The sequence below is a fragment of the Crassostrea angulata genome, chromosome 10 (assembly GCF_025612915.1).
Source record: "Crassostrea angulata isolate pt1a10 chromosome 10, ASM2561291v2, whole genome shotgun sequence".
NCBI classification, from domain to species: Eukaryota; Metazoa; Mollusca; class Bivalvia; order Ostreida; family Ostreidae; genus Magallana; species Magallana angulata.
In genome coordinates this window covers 41,434,941-41,460,572 of record NC_069120.1, presented here as the reverse complement: position 1 = coordinate 41,460,572, position 25,632 = coordinate 41,434,941, and the positions used below count along the sequence as shown (strand labels likewise).

The 25,632-nt window shown below is 35.1% G+C and overlaps 2 protein-coding genes across 4 annotated transcripts in view; both read right to left on the bottom strand.

The window, feature by feature from the left end:
• LOC128165582 (receptor-type tyrosine-protein phosphatase F-like) overlaps positions 1 to 25,632 on the bottom strand; it is a 78,342-nt gene that overhangs the window by 49,307 nt on the left and 3,403 nt on the right. The window contains exons 2-3 of the mRNA XM_052830256.1: positions 23,834 to 23,949; positions 14,488 to 14,793 (exon numbers count right to left, since the gene is read on the bottom strand). Of these exons, the coding sequence (XP_052686216.1) occupies positions 14,488 to 14,793; positions 23,834 to 23,903 (376 nt within the window). The 5' untranslated portion in view covers positions 23,904 to 23,949. The remainder of the gene's footprint in view (positions 1 to 14,487; positions 14,794 to 23,833; positions 23,950 to 25,632) is intronic.
• Positions 8,594 to 10,780, bottom strand: LOC128165586 (uncharacterized). 3 transcript variants are annotated; one of them, XM_052830261.1, is made up of 2 exons: positions 10,495 to 10,780; positions 8,594 to 10,019 (listed from the first exon to the last, which is right to left on the bottom strand). In XM_052830261.1, exon 2 carries the CDS (start codon positions 9,515 to 9,517, stop codon positions 9,044 to 9,046), a length of 474 nt encoding a protein of 157 aa, XP_052686221.1. In that variant the 5' UTR covers positions 9,518 to 10,019; positions 10,495 to 10,780; the 3' UTR covers positions 8,594 to 9,043. The 3 variants fall into 2 exon arrangements, with proteins under 3 accessions (XP_052686221.1, XP_052686223.1, XP_052686222.1); XM_052830262.1 differs by having other exon boundaries at positions 8,594 to 9,597.

The window sequence follows — 25,632 nt, the reverse complement described above, 5'->3', positions numbered from 1 at the left end:
AAAGTGGTGTATACAATTTAAATTGTATTTAATTTCATCGAAATGAAATGATCGCCAGAATAAAAAATGGGTCCATGTAACAACAATAACAATGGCCTTTTCAGAATGTATGGATGCCGTTTGATTTATGTCCTTACATATTTCAAATATTTTATATCATTAATTAATATATTACTTATTATATTATTTATTTATTACATTTTTAGAAATGTAGCATATTCTAAATAGCGATATACCGGATATATCTATACCCTGTATAAGGCAAAAGTATCGGCATGAGCGATTTGACGTTATCACCAAGAGTAGTGCATAAAGGCTATTGCGGACTGAAAAAAAATGTATTAATTACCTTAATCAAAAATGTATTAGATGTGAAATGTTTCATCTTGACCTCTCTAAAAATGACTGACCACCGTAAATGATCGAATGGGCCCGCATGACATAAATATCGATGTTTTAGTGCACCAGTGAAAAAGTTTTAGCTGATTTCACACAATAAATGGTGAATAAAATGAACAAGGTTTAATTATGTTATTTTTTGACAAATTCTTAAATTTAACCGTTGCAAATTGTTGACATTTTATTAAAGATTTTTGACATGTAAAAAATGACGTCATAATCGTACTTGATTTCAAACGGCGAGGAGTTTCCTGAAAGTGACGGAGTTAGGGTAGTGACGGAGTTAAGGGGCTATGCGAGATATATTAAATATACCATTTTTGAAGAAGTTTTCTCGTTATGTCACAAATGAGATAATTTTATTACTATGCCCTGAAAATTGCTGAATAACACCGGAAACAGTTATATTGCCCTCCCTGAAACAGTTATATTTCACAGGAAATAGTTATATTGCCCTCCCGAAACTGTAATATCACCATCGCGTGCAAGAATTCTGCATATTAATTACGTCGGGTTCGAAATTCAACGAGCCAGTTGCTAAGCAAACGTACTAAACAGATCCGCGAATTTTCAACATGTCAGGCCAACGTCTGCGGTTTGTTCATCTAAATTCAGATGAACTCGATAGTTTAATTAATGAAAAAATTCGGCAAATACGACAAAAGTGAAAAACTCAAGCGTGAGTGTTTTAAAAACATTTGCCTCTGCCTTGTGAATTAAATAAATATGTTGATAACCCGAGTTTGATTTGTTTAAAAATGTTATATAACATATATTACATGTCTTCTCGGACGACAATACCAGAATATTTGTCCCTCGGTGACAGGAAAGCCCTGGAGTGTTATGTCGCCCTCTGCCTTCGGCATCGGGCGACATAACACTTCAGGGCTTTCCTGTCACCTCGGGGCAAATATTCTGGTATGTCGCCCTCGAAGCCATGTAATATATGTATACTATTAGCTCGTCCATAAAATATTGACCGGTCAATATTTTTTTGATATTGACCGGCTAGGAATAATATCTAGAAAACATTCCCTTTATTTCAAATAATCGCCACTGATTTGAGGATTTGTAAACGGTGACGTAAATAAATCTTTGCGACTCCAAAACAAGGTGACGTCATAATAGGCAATCAGTCAAGGCAAGTAAACCACGGACGCGCAATGCTACGGTTTGCTATCATAACGGATATAAGGATTTGCGAATTACTGTGAAGTAAAATCAGGTAAAACATCTTGAGCTTACTTCCTACTGACGGCGGAATATCACCAGTGACCTTTTAATGCCGGCGATATCTTGGAAATGAATTTTGCGCAATATTAAATTTGTGAATTCTATGTTGAGTTAAGGAAATTATGGCGATCTGTTTTCAAATCCTTTCTTGACTTTTGGTTTGTTTCATCATATAACAAAACAAATGTTGACTGTGTATTCGGGCAACATTGATTATATTAGCCCCCTTGGGACGAATATATTGCCCTCCGCTTCGCGTCGGGCAATATTTCGTCCCTCAGGGGCTCAACCCCAGTCAATATTTGTATAATATATATATATATATTATACAAATATTGACTTATATCATCAATGTTGCCCTCAACCCTAGTCAATATTTGTATAATATATATACCGTTGTTTACTTGCATTGACTGACTGCCTATTATGACGTCACCTTGTTTTGGAGTTGCAAAGAGGTATTTACGTCATCGTTTACGAATCAACTAATCAGAGGCGATTATTTGAAATAGAGGGAATGTTCTCTAGATATTATTCCTAGCCGGTCGATATCTAAAAAAAATTATCCAGTCAATAAGACGACCTTTAGCCAATTTGACCCAAAACAACCAGGTAGATCAGTTGAATGGCAGCATGGATTTATTTGAAGACTACGGTATGTTTATTTATTTATATTTTACAATATATTGGGGGCTGCCGCCCCCAAGCCCCCGCTTGCAATGCAAAATGTTGGCGCCCATTACTGTGTATACGTTACTAAGTTATTTCTCCGCTCCGGGTCACGTGCGGCTCCATTTACAAAATGGCGGCCGTACCGGTAAAGTGCAGTTTATCCAATATTACAATTATTGACTATTCGTCTATATATAGTGTTATAGTCTATACTCTGTCCCGAGATTTTGCTTCCACCACTTTTTGCTTGATATTTCAATAATAGTAAATACCTTTGTGCTCAAACTACGTTCATCATCTATTATAATATGAAAAATGTCCAGATTACCAGTTTTGAAACGCCCCCTCTACCGCTTCAGGTTTCAAAACACATTCCACAGTATAAGTAACAAATTTTGGTCAGAGGTGTTCCTAAGTTACATAAAAATAAGCGAGATAATCTCCCAAAACACCAATCAACTTTTTGAACACATATGGTATAACCCAAGGGTAAAGATAAACAAGGAAAATATATTTTTGAGAAGTTTTCTTAATGCTGGTTTTGTTTGCATCATTGACCTTTTTGATATAGATGGTGACTTTAGAAGTTTTGAATCTTTAATTGAACTTGGAATTAAGACTAACTTTGTTGAATATAATGGTCTAAAAAAGAGTATATTAAAACGAATAGTTGAATGCAATATAAAAGAAATTAAATCAACAGTTGGACCATATATCCCAAACACACTAGCCATATTCTACAAAAATAGAAAAGGATGTAAAGATATGTATAATATATTACTAAGGGAAAAGAGGGTCCAAAATAAAGCAATACTAAAATGGGAAGAGAATGACAAAATATTTAATGAGAATGATTGGTATAAAATATTTGAACTTCCTTTTAAGACAACCAAAGAATCTAAATTCCATTGGTTACAATTCCAAATTTTACACAGGATATTACCAACAAATTATTACTTGCATAAGCTTAAACTTATTGAATCCCCTAAATGTTCTTTTTGTAAACAAGATTCTGAAACAATCAGTCATCTTTTTGTAGAATGCCCATTTGTAAAAGAACTATGGAGTGACATTGAAGAGTTATTTTTAAGAAACTACAGGGTGTCCGTAATGTTTGATAAGCAAAGTATACTTTTTGGTAAATATAAAAAACTACCATATGTATAGAATACAAAACCTGTTAAGTTATATTGTAAAACAGTTTATTTTCACTTGTAGACTTAAAACTTACCCAACTTTAAATGTGTTGGAACTCAAAAGGAAAATTGAAAACAGGCTTCTTGTGGAAAATATTTACTTTTAAAGAACTGTGAATTTGAAAAATTGGAGAGACACTTGGAGAATATTGTTGAAAGAATTTAGCAAGTCTTTACTATATCCCCAACTATTTGTTAAAAGAATGTATGATGCTTTTTTAAAATATCTAAATAAATCTTTTTGATAAGCAAACCCTGATATACAGCTATGCCGCAAAGCAACCATTGCCCCATCAGCTTTTTTCTCTCCGCCTTCTTTTCTCTCATAAATAAATATATGTACATGTACGTGCTAAACATTATGTTCATGCTGTTGTTTGTATATATTATAATCACATATTGGAAAATCCTTAAATTTAGAGCTGTCAATTTATAAGTTGGTGTGCATGTTATATTTTTTATTTGCTTTTCTTCTTTTGTTTGTGTTTATATGCATATTATTTCACTCAATGTTTTCTGTCCTTTCTCACCCCCACAAAAAACATAAAAAACAAACTTTCGCACCATTGTGAACTATTATATATCTATTCTTGCATGTATATTGTATGTAAAAAAATTATTGAGATTCCAAAAGAAATGTAGTATGTAAGAAAGCTGTGAAAGTCATGAATAAAAACAGAAATAAAAAGAAAATAAGCTCTTGAATTGTCATTAACAGAAAGTTGAAGTCCGATTAGTACAAAACTATATCCCACAATATGGCATGCCTAATCAAATAGTGTGTGAAAATTTCAAGCATCTGCGACAAATAGTTGCAAAGAAATCTTTGACGACAATTTGTTTGAAAATTTAGGCTAGGAATAAACAAAGTCGTCATTTAACAGGAAGTTGACCTCCGATTACTACAAAAATATATCCCACTATATGGCATGCCTAATCAAATAGTGTGTTAAAATTTCAAGCATCTGTGATAAAAAGTTTCTGAGAAAAATGAGACAGAAATTTTTGTTATGGACAGAAAGACAGACAAACAGACAAGGGTAAAACAGTATACCCCATTCTCCTTCGGAGCAGGTGTATAAAAAGTAATTATATGATATTGAAACATATCCCAATACATAATTATCAGGACTTGTTTTGGCAATAAAGAATGACTGAGGCCATTAATAAAAGTCAAATCTTTTGCATAAGACCTGTAGACTCCATAATTGGTAAATATTGCACTACATTGACTACAAGGTTGAAAAAAAAACCCAAGACAGGACACCTTATCACAAAGAGAAAAATCCTCAAATGGGTTGTCACGAGTACTACATTTGTCCTTTCTTTTGTTGCAACTAAACTACAGCACCTCCTAAAGGGGGTTACTCAACTCCTGATCAATAACCATGAAAAAAATAGAGTGGACTAAAGCAAGGTAAAAAGCTGATCCAAAAATTGCTTCTGTTCGATACATTGTATATAATTCTGATATTCAAATCATAGTAATTTAGTATCAAGAATGTGTGGTAAATGATTATCTTACAACTTCTGGAGATTTTATAGCATCATCAAATATTGAACATCCTATCCAGTTTTCAATTTTGTATTATCGAAATCTTTGAGGAGATGTATGCTTCATCAGGGTCAAGAGTTGATCAAAGACAAATAAAAACATCCATTGATTGCTCTGATCAAGGAACAAAATTCCTACCTTGGGAGAAAAATAAAAGATTTTGTCTTCTTGGCGACGTGCTTCAGTGGAAATCAATCCAGAAGATATCACATAAATATCATGACGATAAAGAAAAGAATATACAATAGAACTATTATACAACAAGAGGCCCAGGGGCCACATCGCTCACCTGAGCAAAAATTGCCTTAATTCTGATCAAAGTAGCATCACAGTATCAAAATATCTTGACAACTAAGTACAGTAGATCTTGCTGAAAAAAATTTGAAAATCTGCAAATTATTATCCACCTCTTTTTTGGGGGTAAATACCAAGCTCCTTTTGTTGTTGTACCTGTAAGAAGATTTCTCTCCATTCCTATATACCCCCCCCCCCTTCGTGGCCCCACTTTTCTCTAGGGAATCATGGTTTTATCAAACTTAAATCTGCATAACCTGTGCTTTCACACTAAGTAATGAGTTTTGGACCGAAAAATTTCCCAGAATATTTTCAAAGATTTTCTCTATATAATCCTATGTAAAAATTCAAACCGCCATCACGGCCCCGCCCTACCACTAGGGACTGTGATTTTGCTCACACGAATTTACACTACCCGAGGATTTTAAAGATTTTCTCTATATATTCCTAAGTAAAAATTCATCCCCCATTGTGGCCTCACCCTACCCCTGGACTGTTATTTAAACAAACTTGCATCTAAACGATCTGGGGATGCTTCCACTCAAATTTGGGCTTTCCTGGCCTAATACAAGGGTGCTAATCTACGTCATCACCGGGATGACGTAAACATACACAATCGGCCATTTTCTCTCGGTTCGAATAAGAGGTAAGGTTGTTTTGTACCCAGAGACTAAATACTTATTAAATACACCACTCTTACGGAATTACATTAGACCCACTCTATTATGCTAAAACTGTTTAACTTTCCAAACTGCAGTCATTTCTGAAAACACCTCGCATTTATCCAAATGTATGCCGAGGTAACGTTAACGCACTTGCACTATCGTACATTCAATTCACACATTATATGCATGTTTTACAAATTATAAAACATTTTTTTTAACAAAACTTATTATTAGCGGTCTTTTAGCCATTAATGAATTCATCTAGTCAATTTCAATCTATAATTTGATATTGTTGACATCATTTGATGCTATTACTAATATCTTGATAACGTTAACACATCCATTTTTCAATGATAACGTTCACACTTTACTTATAATAACGTGTTTTCTTATTCTATCAATCTTATAATTATATACTTTTTATTTATAGGTGAAGATGGTTAAACGTAAAAGTCGATTGTGGCTAAATCACCCAAGATCAACGGCTGCAAAAATAAATTCTAAAAACAAACATATACATGTATAAAAAAAAAAAAAAAAAAAAAAACTCTGTCCCGAGTTTTTGCTTCCACCACTTTTTGCTTGATATTTCAATAATAGTAAATACCTTTGTGCTCAAACTACGTTCATCCACTTATATGAAAAATGTCCAGATTATCTGTTTTGAAACGCCCCCTCTACCGCTTCGGGTTTCAATACACATCCCGAAATTGAAAGTCTACGGAGATTTTGCATTGCAACAGCCATTAATAAGCCCAGATGATAACGTTAAAAAATTGCGCGATGTATTCCGAGTGTATTCCGAATGGATAAAAGATGTAAACATTCCCCATTATAAATCTCCGTAGGGAATCTGTTTTCGTTCCTGTGAATTTTTCTGAGAGGAAAGGGATAATTGTTCAATGAAAACATCTTGGATATATTCCCTTTTAACGATTTCAACTGTATTTCTTTCACAGGTATGTGTAATTTTATCAAAAATCACCAAAAAGCGATGGGAGCAATAACTTGGGACAGACTTATAGTATATAAATAGTGCCTGTTTGGGAGGGTAACAGTTGAAATTGACACCCCGAGAAAACCATTGTCAACCGACGCGAAGCGGAGGTTGACAATGGTTTTCGAGGGGTGTCAATTTCAACTGTTATCCTCCCAAACAGGCACTATTTATTTTGTTATACTGAATGTCTTTTTTAAATTTTTTAAGAAAATTTTACTGCTTTTATATAGGAATAACGTGAATTCTACAGCGAACCGTACGCGCATAATTTTCGCGCATGTAACATTTTTTAATGTTACCCGTTGCCAAGTGCGTTGCTAACGCTGAGGGTAATAGTAAATATTATTAACTGCGTCTTAACCAATCAGATTTCAGTATTTAACATGAAAGTATAACAATAGAAAATATACCAGTATGTACTAGTGATTCGCCACACAAAAACAATGATTTTGCGACGAAAGATAAAAGGGACACCTTCTAAATCACCTCCTTGTAAAGTAATTAAATAAATTAAAATAATTAAAAATGATTTTGATCAAGAATCTCCCGGGTCGTCTGATAAAGTTTTGAAGTGTCAAAACAACCAAATAGAAAGTGAAAGCATTAGGGCCTTCTAAGAATAGGCGTGCTCTGCTTGAGCGGTTTGAAAACAATTCAAACATTTCTTTTTCAGACGAAACTGGTATAATACCTGTAGGCAATACATGTATTTCAGACTCGGTGGACACTGCTGATATTCATGCTATGATCTTAAAAGTTTTACAACAACTCAAAGAACATGGTCTTGAAAGAAGATTTGTTCTTTTTTTCGAGTTGGTACAGAAGGGTTTATTCCCGATCAACAACATTGCATTAAGACTGTGGTTGGAAGTTGTTGAATGGTACGCTAATGAAAATACTACAACCATGCGGTATATGAATGAAACCAAATCCTTCTGGAAATTAGGATGGCATTTATTTGGGAGAAAGTTTGTAAGATTTATGTCTGGGTACAAGAATGTAACACAGGTGTTGTTTTCAAACCGCTCAAGCAGAGCACGCCTACTCTTAGAAGGCCCTGTGCATTTTACTCCAATGCTTTCACTTTCTATTTGGTTGTTTTGACACTTCAAAACTTTATCAGACGACCCGGGAGATTCTTGATCAAAATCATTTTTAATTATTTTAAATGAAACCGACGGACATTTTGATACAGAGGGGGGTACATAAAAAATCGTATTCTTCTTCAGTCTTTTGATAAATGGAGATTTTGATGGTGTCGAACGCTGCTTGAATACTTTACAAGGAGGTGACTTAGAAGGGTTTGTTCCCGTTTTGCACACATTTGAAAATTTGGTATCAAAAAAATGTGTGCGAAACGGGAATTTGTCCAGGTGAGATAATTGCTTAATTGCTATAGTCTGTATTATAAAACGGGGGTATGGACAAGAAACAAGAACACATTATTTGCACTGATATTTAATATATTTATTTCATCTTACAACACATGTCATTTTTTATCATAAAGTATTACAGTATTAAATATTTACATCATAATAAATACACGCTCATTAATTGCAATTGATACTCATGATAAAAAAAAATCATAGGACAATAAATTAAGCACATCTATTTTTACATTTAAATATGTTTTCTGAAAATATAAATGCACAGTTAATGATAGTTTATACACACTGACGGATCATCCAAGGTGAAGAAGATAGGATGCCGCGTCCAAGTACTCCATGATGCCTATATCTCCATCGATGAATCTGTTCTTCAGCTGGGTCAGTCGTTGGTCAATGCGTCGATACCGGACTTCTTGTGGTCTCTGCTTGGCTCCTGCTGATGTCTGGATGATATCCGCTTCGTTGTTGGCTTGGATGCACTGAAGAAGGCTGATGAGTCTGTAGATGTTCGGATGCGCGGCGTTAAGCTGTTTGTTGATCTTGGAATGCCATCCTTCTAATATGTTGTTGGTCCTAGGTCCGGTGTTGTCGAAATGGTTCCAAAACTGCACATCTGTTCCTTCAATCCACTGCTCTGTCACTTAGTCGGCGAACCTGGTGATGTCCACGTTGACTTCCTCGGTGTCCTCCAGGGTGTTAAACCAAACATCTTCTACTGGGTTGATCGGGACAAGGGGCAGGGATGCGGCACGTCTCACTAGTTTCTGTACTCCATCGTTGTTTCGGTACATGGTGGCTAATCCCAAAGATTGTGTCTTCTTCCAAATACACTGGGTAAAATGGAAGAAGCATCCCTTCACGGTGGCCTCAGGAAACACTCTCTGCAACACATTCCTCACCGCAACTTCAAAATCACACATCACAATCTGTGGCTGAAACACAACGTTGATCTCTACGCAGTAGTTCATAAGGAGGCGAAAAAATCGCTGGTAAATGCCTTCACTTTTTCCGGGAAGCAGTCCAAACACTAAAGGATAAGTCCGTCCGTTGATTTCTCCGTAGATGGAATACAGTTGGTAGAACTGGCCAGGTGAGGAGTAGAATGTTCCATCCATGTAGACTCTGTTGCTGGCGGCGAGGTAGTTGATGTTGATGTCTGTTCCAAAGATCACAATTCTTGAGTCTTCATCATCATCTGGCACAAGGAAGTTGTCTCCAGCGTTGGTACGGGTCCATTTTCCCTCTAAGATGATATCCTGTGGTGTGATAGGGAGTTTCGGAATTTCCTTCCCACGTTGGCGGTAAAGGGCGGACTTGCAGGCGTAGAAGGTCGGGAATGATGAGGTGACGTTGTGATGATCAGGCTCAGATTCGATGAACTCCTCTGATCGGAGAAGGCATCGTTCTTCCTCGTAGATTGCTGGCACTGGTTTGGTCTCTTCTTTGCTTCTGTTTTATTTTCTCCATGATTCTTCGTACTTTGACGTCGACGGCATCTGGTTCATGGTTGTGGCGATGCACGAACTTTGTGATGAACTCATGATGCGTGTTGAGTCTGGCAGCACAGTCCGGAATCACACACTTCCAGTAGCGTCGGTCTCCTCTCCGAGAATTGATCTGAAATCAAACAAAAGTATTATTAATATGTACAAGTTCACATACAAAAAAATGACATAAGTGTTCTTTACTTTAATTTAAAAATGTTCTTAACAAAGCTTCATTTCTTCTTTTAGTATGAACATACTGCATAGTGTTTTTATTTAATAATTGCCTTTCCTTACTAAATATTTGTGAAATATGATACCATGTATTGATAACCGTTGAATTCGAGACGTAAACCGCAAAACTTGTTGGATAAGAAAGTAACTGCAAGCATAGCAATAGCCATGATGAACCACTAAGTGTGAGTGATGAGATTGCAGAATTCAACATCATTTTATACTGAATGTTGTTTATACTACAAAATTTATAGTCACTTTGATGCAAAAATTATTAATAATGATAATTCACCAGCTTGGATGGACACACTATCTTGATAATATAACAAAATATAGTCACTTTGATGCAAAAATTAATAATAATGATAATTTACCAGCTTGGATGGACACGCTATCGTGATAATATAACCGGTCCAGCTTGGATGAGGAGTAGTCTTCGGTGAGATAGTTTTCACCTTGATCCTATAATCATCCATCATGAATCAGCTTCCACTTGGCTTGGGACCGACAATTTTTTACTTTTATTCGCTTAATTATAAATTTAATGTAAACCATTATTTAAAAAAAAAAAAACACCACAAAATCTCTATAATCTTGTTATATATATTATCAATAATCATAAAACACAAAATATATTTTTCTAAATTTTTTATATAGATATTAATTGTTTTAATATTTTAAATATTCTTTGGCATATATATAAGTCGTATAGCACAACGAAATCTTGTCATTTTTCTTGTTTAACGCACCGATAAAACACAATGTCATGTAAAAATCCAGGTAAATCACGGATCGAAAGCAGACTATAATTATACCCCCGCTCCGAAGGAGAGGGGGTATACTGTTTTACCCTTGTGTGTCTGTCTGTCCGTCTGTCTGTCTGTCTGTCCGTCCGTAACAAAAATTTCTGTCGCATTTATCTCAGCAACTATTTATCGCAGATGCTTGAAATTTTTACACAGTGTTTGTTAAGGCATGCCATATCCTGGGATATATTTTTGTACCAATCGGACGTCAACTTCCTGTTAAATGACGACTTTACTTATTTTTTAACCAAATTTTTCAAACAAATTTTCGTCAAAGATTTCTCAGCAACTATTTATCGCAGATGCTTGAAATTTTTACACAATATTTGTATAGGCATGCCATATCGTGGGATATATTTTTGTACAAATCAGACGTCAACTTCCTGTTAAATGATGACTTTATTATTTTTAGCAAAAATTTTCAAACAAATTTTCGTCAAAGATTTCTCAGCAACTGTTTATCGCAGATGCTTGAAATTTTTACACAGTATTTTTATAGGCATGCCATATTGTGGGATATATTTTTGTACCAATCAGACGTCAACTTCCTGTTAAATGACGACTTTGTTTATTTTTAGCAAAAATTTTCAAACAAATTTTTATCAAAGAATTCTCAGCAACTGTTTATCGCAGATGCTTGAAATTTTTACACAGTATTTTTATAGGCATGCCATATTGTGGGATATATTTTTGTATCAATCAGACGTCAACTTCCTGTTAAATGACGACTTTGTTTATTTTTAGCAAAAATTTTCAAACAAATTTTTGTCAAAGAATTCTCAGCAACTGTTTATCGCAGATGCTTAAAATTTTTACACAGTATTTATATAGGCATGCTATATTGTGGGATATATTTTTGTACCAATCAGACATCAACTTCCTGTTTAATGAGTAGTTTGTTTATTTTTTAGCCAAAATTTTTAAACAAATTTCCGTCAAAGATTTCTCAGCAACTGTTTATCGCAGATGCTTGAAATTTTAACACACTATTTGTTTCGTCATGCCATATTGTGGAATATATTTTTGTATCAATCGGACGTCAACTTCCTGTTAAATGACGACTTTATTTATTTTTAGCCAAAATTTTCAAACAAATTTCCGTCAAAGATTTCTCAGCAGCTATTTATCGCAGATGCTTGAAATTTTTACACAGTGTTTGTTAAGGCATACCATATTGTGGGATATACTTCTGTACCAATCGGATGCCAGCTTTCTTTTAAATGTCGACTTTGCTTATTTTGCATATTCACATCAGAGCGGGGGTATCACTAGTGAGCATTGGCTCACAGATGTCTTGTTGCTATAACAACACATTTCACACCTATTGTTCAATACCCAATTATCAAATGTGTGCAAAACGGGAACACACCCTTAGAAGGTGTCCCTTTTATCTTTCGTCGCAAAATCAGAGTATTGTTTTTGTGTGGCGAATCACTAGTACATACCGGTATATTTTCTACTATATGTTTGTTTTTAGAATTTATTTTTGCAGCCGTTGATCTTGGGTGATTTAGCCACAATCGACTATAAATAAAAAGTATATAATTATAAGATTGATAAAATAAGAAAACACGTTATTATAAGTAAAGTGTGAACGTTATCATTGAAAAATGGATGTGTTAACGTTATCAAGATATTAGTAATAGCATCAAATGATGTCAACAATATCAAATTATAGATTGAAATTGACTAGATGAATTCATTAATGGCTAAAAGACCGCTAATAATAAGTTTTGTTAAAAAAAATGTTTTATAATTTGTAAAACATGCATATAATGTGTGAATTGAATGTACGATAGTGCAAGTGCGTTAACGTTACCTCGGCATACATTTGGATAAATGCGAGGTGTTTTCAGAAATGACTGCAGGTTGGAAAGTTATACAGTTTTAGCATAATAGAGTGGGTCTAATGTAATTCCGTAAGAGTGGTGTATTTAATAAGTATTTAGTCTCTGGGTACAAAACAACCTTACCTCTTATTCGAACCGAGAGAAAATGGCCGACTGTGTATGTTTACGTCATCCCGGTGATGACGTAGATTAGCACCCTTGTAATAGTTTTGAAACGAAGATTTTTTAAAGATTTCCTCTGAATATATAAATGTATCCCTCGTTGTGGCCCCGCCCAACCCCCAGGAACCATGATTTGAACAAACTTGAATCTACATTAACTGAGGATAGTTACACTCCAATTTGAGCTTTCTTGGCCAAATAGTTTTTAAAAGAATCTTTTTTAAAGATTTTCTCTATATATTCCTGTATAAAAATTTATCCCCCAATTGTGGCCCCACCCTACCCCCGGGGACCATGATTTGAACAAACTTGAATCTACACTATCTGAGGATGCTTTCACTCACATTTGAGCTTTCCTGGCCTAATAGTTTTTGAGAAGAAGATTTTTAAAGATTTTCTCTATATATTCCTATGTAAAACTTGATCCCCCTATTGTAGCCCCATCCTACACACAGGGACCATGATTTGAACAAACTTGAATCTACACTACCTGAGGATGCTTCCATTTTAATTTGAGCTTTCCTGGCCTAATAGTTTTTGAGAAGAAGATTTTTAAAGATTTTCTCTATATATTCCTATGTAAAACTTGATCCCCTTCTTGTGGCCCCTCCCTACCCCCGGGGACCATGATTTGAACAAACTTGAATCTACACTACCTGAGAATGCTTCCATTTTATTTTGAGCTTTCCTGGCCTTATAGTTTTTGAGAAGAAGATTTTTAAAGATTTTCTCTATATATTCCTATGTAAAACTTGATCCCCCATTGTGGCCCCACCCTACCCCCGGGGACCATGATTTGAACAAACTTGAATCTACACTACCTGATGATGCCTCCATAGAAGTTTAAGCTTTTCAGGCCGAATAGTTTTTGAGAAGATTTTTGAAAAATACCAACAAATTTTTAATAATTCTCAATTATCTCCCCTTTAAAAAGGGCGTTGCCTTTCGTTTGAACAAACTTGAATCCCCTTCACCTAGTGGTGCTTTGTGCCAAATTTGGTTGAAATCTGCCCAGTGGTTCTTGAGAAGAAGATGAAAATATGAAAAGTTTACAACGACGACGACAACGACAGACAACGGACAAATTGTGATCAGTAAAGCTCACTCTAGCCTTTGGCTCAGGTGAGCTAAAAATCGTAATTCTTATTATCTAAAAACTTTTAACTTAAGAAAATTTGTTTATTAAGCAACATCTCATATAATCCAGAAGCCATGAAATCATTTATTCTGTGTTAATTTTACCCATTCCTTCTCTATATACTGTCTAGTTCAACTGTATCATATTCATCACATATTTGATCATACAAAGGGAGATAATTCTAAATTATTGATTAAGGGAAAATACTCAGTTTATTCTCACATAATAATTTGACAGCGATAATATTGTGCTTGACTTTTGATTTTGTACAAAGGTGGGAAAAGACCAATCACTGAATTCAACTACACAGGAATTATGATATATCAGATGATGAGTATATAGCAATCCTATCACATCACAACCGCCACACAGCACAACTGGAATTCTACTAGGAGACCCACAATGCCTTACCGTTTCCTTCGCGGTCGATCCCGTAGACCTTCAGGTGACCGGTGCTCCTGACAGGTTCTCCGACTCCGTTTTTGGCGACACAGGTAAAAAAATCATTGTCGTTGGCCTTGACTGTTTCGATTCTCAGAACACTGCCGAAGGGCATGTCAAAGACTTTGAACCGGTTCCTCCTCGTGTTCAGTTTCTTTCCGCCTTTCTCCCAGTAGAACGTGGGCTGGGGATTTCCTGAGGCTTTGCACACAAAACTGACTATATGTTCCTCTACCACGGTCAGGTTCTTCACCTCCTGGGTGATTTGGGGTTGAACTACAAAATACAATGGGAAAGAGTGGATAAGTTTCAATTTTCTGAAAAGCGATAGTTCCAAGTTTGTTCACTGGAGAAGTTAACATGCAAGAATTCGGGAATCACTGTCACTTGGTCAACCAGATTCCAAGGGATCCCTATTCCTGCGAGATGTACTGCTGCATGCTGCAAATTATGCGAAAAAGAATTACATAGTCTCTATCCTTTTTTATTACATGTAGTTTACTTCAACTTGAAATCAACATATAGAGTTCATATCCATGTCAAGAACAATTCCGTATCTCATAGGAGAGATAACTTCCAATTCCCCACTCTTCTTTTGCTTTAGTTGATTTAAAGTATAATTATTTTGATAATTTAATTCTTTACTACAAGTATGATCCCTGGAAACCTGAGGTAGACTACAGAAATTTGTAAGGTGTTTAAATACACTTAAGTCCATGAACATCTTTGTAATGAACAAACTTTTTGGTATCCTGGTACCCCCACAGTACCGATCAGACCAAAAAGTAAACCCAGACTAAATCCTGGGTTTACTTTCGGGGTTTACTCTGGGTTTACTAGAGCAGACGCAGAGTAAACCCAAAATAAACCCAGAGACTAAACCCCGATCAGAAGTAGACCCCTGAGGCAGATGCTACATGTGTATTGTGAATATACAAGGTCTGGGAATTACAGGCAGTAAGATAATTAAACAAAAGACGGGTTTTCTTCACATTTCAATGTTTTAAACGGACCCCAAAAGCAAACCGCGAGTAAACCCAAAATAAACCCTGAGTGGACCCAAGGTAAACCCAACTGGACACAAATTTTCAAAAAGTAAACCCAGAGTAAACCCCGAAAGTAAACCCAGGGTTTAGTTGGGGTTTACTCTGCTGTTAGGTTGGGTCTGATTGGTACTGTAACATCTTTACTTTCTGCAGTATGTGGTTCAAGTTTGGCATATTTAGAGAATTTCATTTTCTCCCTTGGTTTGTTACCTTATTTAGTGTATTTATGTATACAGTAACGATCAAACCCAACCTGACAGAAAGTAAACCCCAACTAAACCCTGGGTTAACTATCGGGGTTTACTCTTGGTTAATTTACTCTGGGTTCACAAGAGTGGACCCAGAGTAAACCGAGAGTAAACCCAAAGTAAACCCAGAGTGGACAAAGAGAGTACAGTAAACCCCAATCAGAAGTATACCCCTGAAAGCAGATGCTGCATGTTTATATTGAATATACAATGGGCAGGAATTACAGGCAGTAAGATGTTAAGATAAAAGACAAGTCTGCTTCACACTTCAGTGTGTACAGTGGACCCCAAAAGCAAACCCCGTGAAAACCCAAAGGAAACTCCGAGTGGACGCAAATTTTCAAAAAGCAGACCCAGAGTAAATTAACCCAAAGTAAACCCCGTAAATAAACCTGCGGTTTAGTTGGGGTCTGCTCTGGTGTAAGGTTATGTCTGATCAGTATGTAACCATCCAGGCTTAGAGTGAATTACTTTGTAAAGTAATGCTGTTTAATATATGAAACACACTTGGTTCAAATATAATGATTTATACAAAACTGATGTTGCATTTTATAAGCATCAACGTTTTAAAGGTTTCATTTTTTTACTGCATCCTGTCAGGTTTGATAAACTTCCCATCTGTACTAAATTAGGATTCTACAGGAGTAGTCTCAGGAAGCTGGAACTGAGAGATACTATTTTACAATCATTGCCGAAGTAAGATACAAGTGTTCATTTGTTTACTAGAAAAGAAAGGGGTCATCACTTTAAATGGGTTATGTAATTGAATTGGAAGTGATTTTCAAGCTTCCAGAGATCACAGTTTAAAAAAGTGTGCATTTTGCTTTAAACAGTGCATGGCTCTAACTCTTTAGGAAGAATGAAATGGTCTCATGGATTAGACATTGTCCTGCAGATTTTTCAAACTCTTAATAACAACAGTCTTAAAATTGTATTCAGTTGTGTTGTTTTAGCTAGTAATATTGGCAATTTAAAAAATGGGTTTTTCATAATTTATTTTTATTCAATAATACCGGTAATATCAGTACAACTAAAATATTTTTATCTAAAAAAATTATTTCTTTCTTCTTTAAAATAATCTTTAACCAAGTACATTTTTAGTTCTTCAATTCATCGCAATTTTTCAAAATGAATATGCATAAATAAGCATATAGTAATGTAACATAATGCCTTGTAATACCAGCATTACACAAGATTTTGGAAAGTAATGTATTGCATTACCATTACTTGTAATGCTATATTTGTGACATTACACATCACTGGCATTACTTTGAAAACATGTAAAGCATTGCAATGCATTGCTATTACATTTAGCATTACCCTAAGCCTGATGCCTTCATGATACCCGATTTCACCTTCTTTTTTTTTTTTTAATTTTCTTCACAACGGTGTATTTAAACACCTTACATGATCTACAGCCACTTCCATTGTCTGTACAAGATACACACATTGACCAAGCTTCATTCATCACTAAAAATATTTAAGTTTGGTATTTTATATATAATACACTTAACAGGTATATGTATACACTTAACAGATCTTCATATTCTTTCAATTACTAGCACATCATATTACCACCAACAACTATAGAGAATCAGATATCTAAGTTTAGAAAGAACAGATGTTACTCTTACTACATTGAGAGAATTAATACAGATTCGAAGAATAATATTTGTGTGCTAATTCTGGAATTATAATAAAGCTGTAACAGATAGGACAGAACCAGTTCTGAAGAAGACAAACATACAGCTGATCTTGGATTCCAAAATATGTCACCATCTAAAAGCTAGTTTTAATTTCTTTTTTTACATGTAGATCTAAAAAGCCTTATTGCAAATCTGTCTTGAGAGTATACAACTTCGGCTGATAAAGCTATGCGTTGAGTGAGGACACTATTTGATTGAACAATTAAACAGGTTGAATCACAAGTTGCAATTTACCGGTATATAAGAATTAATTCTAATTGGCCATTTTGGTACTCGCCCACTCTTACCTGCTAATGCAGTATTGATAATTTATGCACCAACTGCCGGCTGTGACGTTTAACTCAGTATCAGGACTGCAAAAACTAAATCACTGCAATACTTGACCAAATCTTCTCACAAAAACAGCTTCTTGTTTTTTTGATGGTGTAAAAAATTGTCAAAAACACAATTTAAACAGGTTCACCATTTCATTTTTCAGCATAATGCCTCAATTTACTTGTTATTTGAGGCAGTATTTATTTTGTTGTTGCTTATTCAAAGAATACACAACAGATACTGACAATAAACATGAAATAAATTGCATTGTATTGAACTTCAACCGATCAATGGCACACTTGTTTCTACAAGTGTGCATGTGTTTTCAGGCATACACAAAACTTGAAATTTACGGCACAAACATGTTCAATTTTGGACTGCTCTGTGATTAACCTTATTTTGTAACTTACTCAGTCTGTAGAATTATTAATTTTATTACATTTACCTTAATATTCATCAGACAATATATATACTTGCCGCAGATTTTCTCTCAAACATGTTAATCATCCTTGGATTGTAGAATTCACCTGCAGATCAAATCACCATTTTACACAGTTTTACATTTATATGAACAAACTACAGGTACAAATATTCATTTTACGTAGCTGGTGACAAAGTTTCAAAGATTTTCTGTCCAGATTTATTGTAAGTAAATAAGTGAAGACATATGCTGTAAAATGTCTGATGGATTTCATGGCGTGTCAACGCAAATTTTCCCTCGGATCTACATTTTGCAGCAAGCTTTTTGTGAGGAAAAACAGTCTGTTCAACTTATGCGATATTCCACATATGGTACATTGTGAACAGTAATGTAAAATAAATTTGTTTACTGAACAGTTTCTGACGAATTTCTTCACAATAAACTGAATGTTATTTGATAAGCGAAGTACAATCTGTAACTTTAATCTATATGCGCCCGTCCCTGCTTTTTGAGAACTTTTTCTTTGTTTTTTTTTTTTTTTTTGTTTTTTTTTTTGGGGGGGGGGGGAGCTGATTTTAATCAGCTCTCATATGCAGTTACTCTGGCAAACCGGAAGTGAAACATTGTTTGGACCTATGCACAAATCATCACCGCTGACAAGACTTAGTTCGATCTTGAAAATAATCGATAAATTCGATGTAACGTATGCTGAAGCATTGTTTTTTTTTTAAAGAGAATTATTCATATGTACCTAGAAAATATTCAGATTCTAAACAATATGAACAATTTATGATATTTGTAGTCGTATGTATTCCTACGCCAGAGTTCAATGTAGTCTCGTTCAACCAGACATTAGGCTGTCTCCGTAAATCTCCGATAATCAGAGACAGTGGCGTCGGAAGCAAATTGAAAGGGGGGGGGGGGGGGGTAGACTAATCACCCAAAATCAAAATAACACCTAATTCCCAAAATCATGAAAATCCTAATCCGTGTGTGTGTGTGTGTGGGGGGGGGGGGGGGGGGTATACCAATGACTCCATTTTTCATAATCATTATTAATATTTCAATCTTTTTAAGGTTAATTTAGGAACAATTTTTGCTGCGAGAAAAATGGGGGGGGGGGGGGGGCAGGACCCTCCCTGATGCTATGTGCCTAATGGTGAGGTCTAACTTTGCTAACCCCCCCTCCCGGTTCCGACGCCTATGAGAGACAATCTCTCACCAGAGGTCGTGCTACACGACCTCTGGTGATCTGGTGATAGAATGCAAACAGAGAGTCTCTCTTGCCTGTTGGAGATTAACGGAGACAGCCGAGCGTCTGGTTGAACGAGATTAGAGTTCAGTATTGCTTGGATCCATACAATGTTAAGAAATATTTCGATCACTGACACATAGTTTGATGGAATTAATTATATATTTTTAAAAATATTACACAACATATATGATTAATATGGGAATTTCTCAAATTCATATTATAAAAATGTGCGTAATTCAAATACAGACTAGGAACTACTTGTCATGCAAAATAACGTATGGTTGATTTTAAAATAAATATTAATCGATCAAATCAACTTCCGCCAGTACTTCAGTACTTTGATTTTTCACTAACATTATTTACACATGTTCGTGAACATCGCCCCGTTTGTTCTCAAATAACTCTGTAATTTTTAACTTGCGAGTACAACAAGTTTTCTTTCTCCGACATTTGTTTCCATGTGTTAGCATCTTCTCAACATGTATTTGATAAATGGGCGGGTCTATATAAATGTGCCAATCAGAATCTATGTTGCGAACCGCAATTGAAATACCGTTACACACCAATTAGAAAGAGCCAACACTCAACGCATCGCTACATTGGTCGTAGTGTAATATATACTTTACTGCTGCGTAGCTTTGCGATAACAATGAAACAGTCTCCTATGGCCTCCTACTGTACCGCGCACAACAAAGCGGCCTCACAACCAGCAACAAGACTAGAATCTACAGCTATAACTATTGAACCATTGTTGCTTTATCAGTTTGCCTTGTTCCTACTCTCAAACAAGGTCATATGCTTCAGTACTGTACAACTGTGCAAAGTCAGGATATGTGATTTTTAATTAAATCACTAACTACCTTAGAGACCTCAGAGAGAGAGAGAGAGAGAGAGAGAGAGAGAGAGAGAGAGAGAGAGAGAGAGAGAGGATGATGATGATGACACGAATTGCCTAATTTCTTCCAATTCTATTTCATAGATTTAATTAAAAGGCATATTATTTTAAAGATAGCATAAGTAAAAATCAAATCCTTGATTGAACTATTGTACTAACGCATGGAAAATTGTGTTTAAATGTAGTTCTATTACATACACAGTCATATCAAAAAATTATGACAGAATAACTAGGTTGCATATAAGTGGGACACTATATACCAGTTTTTCAAATAACAATAAATTGTAATAAGCAATAAGACTATGAATGGTTCATAAAATCAGCAAATTTGTTCCTGGATATTCTTTTCCCTTGTGATTCCAAACCAAATCTCAACAAACCAAACTTGATTAAAGTCACCCAAGTCCAAATCTTATTTTGTTTCTGCATTTCAGTGATCAACATCCAAGAGGCAACTTAAATATGCAGGAATATTTGTTCTCCTATATTTTTCTTCCAAACTGACAAGAGAATTTTCTGTAGTTTTTGCACATAACAAGTTAATAGAAAAATGAATAACCGTGTCTGTATTTCAGGTTTTTACCCCGGCCATCTTTTACCCCACTGAGAAGATGGTCACGTTTTTAACAACTAGTGTTTGATTGAGATGAAGTGGGAAAAAAAATTGTCTTTCAAACGTTTAGTAAAGATCATTAGTACATGAAACAGAACACGAAGGCTTTCTCTCATAAGATATAAAAAAAAAATCTTTTTGAAAGCCAGTCATACATTTTTTTCTATTTCAAAGGCGCGTACAAATTGAATGTATCAGCCCGAGGGTAGAATTACTAGTATTTAAGCACATTTCATATTATATACATCAACTCTTACTTGAATTTATGTTATTTATATTTAACAGAATTACTTTATATTTTTAATTTCATAAGACATTTTCCTTTACTAATAGGAAAAAAACTTATACAAGACATAAAATGCAATATTACATACGTCTAAATAAAGAAAAACGATTAATCGTCATGATTAGACCAAAAAAAATTTGACTTTTATGTCACTGATAATTATCAGTAAAGTAATAAGTCTGCCTGGGCTTAGATATTAATAATAAAAATATCATTTGATAATGATTTTCAAAAATCCTCAACAAGTAGAAAGAACCCCAATTGATTTCGACCTCCCTCAACCTTTTATTGCTATACCTAAAAAATAAGTTAGTTTTAAAATGAAACTTTCAAGAGGTGACTTAGATGTTCTCCCATACATGCTTAGCTTAGCTTCAAGTGATTGTAATTTTTCTTCCTATCTGACAAGAGAATTTTCTCTCATGCAGTTTTGCACATAACAAGTTCATTTAAACTACACCCCTTCTTTCTTGGTGACAAATTGATAACATGAATTGCGCTGACTTGTTCATGCATCTAAAGGGTAATAGGTGTGACTTCTAACATTTTTAAATGCAGTCAAAAATAACTAGAGGTACTGTCAGTGTGAGCAAGCTCACAATTGATACCCCCCGCTAAGAAAAAAATCATAACGCGTGTATTTTTGCTATTATAGAAAATATTGGATGAATCTATTTCACTGTCCATTTTCTATAAATAACAACTGCTCTATTTTTAGCCGGGCTCTGCTGAAAGCAGAGTCCTGGCTATAGGCAGGCAAATCGCAAATGTTACTATAAATAGCACAAATAAACAAAAAACCAAACAGCGTCAAGGTAAAGCTTCCGCTATACCAAATAGTTACACAAAGAGCCACGTTTTGTCAAAAGTGTTGGCATTTTGTTTCTTTTTTTTAAATTTCTAATGAATTGTCTATCTTTTTTAGTTTTCTTATTAATAACGTGTTTTTAAAACATTACTATGCATTTTGGACACATACAATGCGCATGAATTTCCATGAAGTACTTTGCTGCGCGATGAAGAAACGGGGATTGAATATACATGTATAATGCTTGTTGCAAAATTCAAGGCAGCAACTGTTGAACTTTTTAACTTCTACTAGACAGACATATTTTTTGTTTATAGCGGCTTACAAAATTTAGTCGCTCTCTGATGCTTTGCCGACATTAAAAGCATGAGAGAGAGAGAGAGAGAGAGAGAGAGAGAGAGAGAGAGAGAGAGAGAGAGAGAGAGAGAGATTTTCAGTCTTTACTACACAATATGCATAAAAAGACACACCAAAAGAGCCTGGCTCTCAGTACTTCAGTACTTTGATTTTAAACTGTTAATGCTAATATGAGAAAACAAACCAATTTCTATCCTTTAATTCCTTTTTATTTTAAGTTAACTGTAAATGCATAAGGACATTTGCATCTCTACGTTAACAGCCCTGACTCGAATCAAACAAAATTCGCATGTCAAGCAGCCATTTAATATTTAAACATTTTGAATTTTTGGTATACTGAGCCCGATTTTTTTTCCGAATTTTTCTTTCCCACACATTTTTTTCCATTTCATCGGGCCAGGCCATTTTCAGAGAGACGGGGATGAGAATCCAAAAATAATTTTTGTGGCTTAAGACAAGCAAGCTTTGTGTCAAATTTTAGCTTCTAATATTTCCATTAATACAAGACATGACACAGATAGTAATGAAGCATTTTTAAAACAATGACCTTGAAATTCCTCAATTGACCTGGTCAAGGTCATGACACACCCTCAGATTATAAGCAACCTTTGTGTGAATAAAGAACTTCAATATTTGTCCTTAAGAAAGATATGGACCGGACATGAATTTTGCACTTTTCTGCCAGTGACCTTGACCTTACCCAAATGACTTTAGGTTAAGGTCATGACACACCCTTTGGCATAAGCAATCTTTGTGTGAAGTAAGAACCTCCAATGTTTCTCCATAAGAAAGGTATGGACCGGACACAAATTTTGCACTTTTTCTGCCAGTGACCTTGACATTGCCCGAATGACCTTATGTCAAGGTCATGACACACCCTTAGGTCATAAGCAATCTTTGTGTGAAGTAAGAACCTCCAATATTTGTCCTTAAGAAAGATATGGACCGGACACAAATTTTGCACTTTTTCTGCCAGTGACCTTGACATTGCCCGAATGACCTTATGTCAAGGTCATGACACACCCTTAGGTCATAAGCAATCTTTGTGTGAAGTAAGAACTTCCAATGTTTCTCCATAAGAAAGATATGGACCGGACACGAATTTTGCTCCTTTTTTTGCCAGTGACCTTGACCTTGCCTGAATGACCTTGGGTCAAGGTCATGACACACCCTTAGGTCATCAGCAATCTTTGTGTGAAGTAAGAACTTCCAATGTTTCTCCATAAGAAAGATATGGACCGGACACGGTTGCACAGACAGACTGACAGACGGACAAGGTGATTCCTATATACCCCCCCCCCCAAAAAAAAAAAAAACAACAAAAAAACGAAGTATATAGGGTATAATGATATAAAATATGACTCACCATTTTGTGTGCTGAAAACCGCGGTGCTCAGAATCACCACCGCGGTGAAGGTACCCAAAATGCTGTTCATGGTCGCCACAGCACTAATGCTGCTGCATATACTATTGCTATTTTACCTGAAAAATGGAAACAATACATACAGTACCCGCAACGTTATTTTTTACAAGATAAACGATAGGATAGGATTCACGCACGATAGGATAGCATTAACGCACGATAGAACAGTATACACGCACGAAAGGATAGGATTAACGCACGATAGAACAGTATACACGCACGATATGATAGGATTGATACACGATAGGAAAGGATAAACGATGTTCATGATAAACGTATGATCGCTTAAAACGATATTTACAAAGGAACTGATAATGGCAGAATTTGAAAGAGAACACGTACAAATAAAGATTTACGTGGAATTTCTTTTTAGTAACAATTGCCGAGTTGTTAATCATATGCATCGCTGCATCATTTATAGAATGTATAAAAATGACCAGTTAATTATTTTTCAACTAAAATTATGAGCTTTAATGATCAATAAATTTTCTGTATTGTTAAAATTATTTTCATTACCGAACACCCTTGTCGATCGCCGCGAATATTTCAGCCCGAGATTAAATCACTCGAAAAATAGCGGGTTTAATTATATAAATCCAACTCTTGTATAAAGTAAATATAAAATCTATCATAAGTACATTTCTTTCTGTATAAGAAAATGATGCATTAAAAACGAGTTATTACAGACAAGTTAGATAAATATTTACGCAGATACACATTTTGCGTACGATTTGTTAACACTGTTTTCATTATCACACACCCTAGCTGATTGTCGAGAACATTTCAGCCTGAAATCAAATATCACACGGAAAATAACGGGTTCAAAATACAACTCGGGTTTTAATTAAATATAAATTATATCATAAATAGTTTTGTTTCTGTAAAATATGATGCAACAAAATTATATTGCATAAAAGTTAATGTTTACGCAGGTATACACTCTGCGTACGATTTAATATATTCGATATACAGGTAAATATGTTACCTTGTTCCTAAGAACTTCGTTTTTCATTTTCAATGTTAACAGATATGATTAACATATAATATTGGTTAATTTTGATCTAAAAAATTTAAAAATTAGTATCCTGACGGAATGTTGGATAGGATTTTACAATTCTTGTTCGATAAATATTCGTATACGGCGCAACGAACGAGTTGCAACTTAGTAATACATTTACTTGCTTATGAAAAGGCACGAAACGATTAACACGATAGGATAAACGGAAGAATTGTTGAAATTAAACGATAATCCTGATAGGATTAACGCACGATAGGATAGGATTAACGCACGATAGAACAGTATACACGCACGATAGGATAGAATTAACGCACGATAGAACAGTATACACGCACGATACGATAGGATTGATACACGATACGATAGGATAGGATTGTAAAAAATAACGTTGCGGGTACTGTAAAACTACATACATCAAGACTACCAATGTTTAGGATACCACCACCAAGAATCGAGACCACCACCTGTTGTGTATTAGTTCCGTACTTAATTTTAAAGTCTTTGCATGGAGTAAGTGTTTTGTTAGTACACAACTGTTATTCCCACACTAATGTTATGAAGAAAATTTAATCCTTATTCAACACACACAAAGCAGTGTTTTCCCCAGAAAATATTTGATGCATGGGGGGAAGTTTGGCAGAGTTGGTGCTCGATGCGACGTACGCAACAGCGCCCCTGCCAGCGCGAAATCACTGCGCGTAATAATGATATAACCATTTGATGA

Coding starts and splice junctions, on each gene's coding strand:
- LOC128165586 (XM_052830261.1), bottom strand. CDS start 9,517: ATGGATGGAACATTCTACTCCTCACCTGGCCAGTTCTACCAACTGTAT.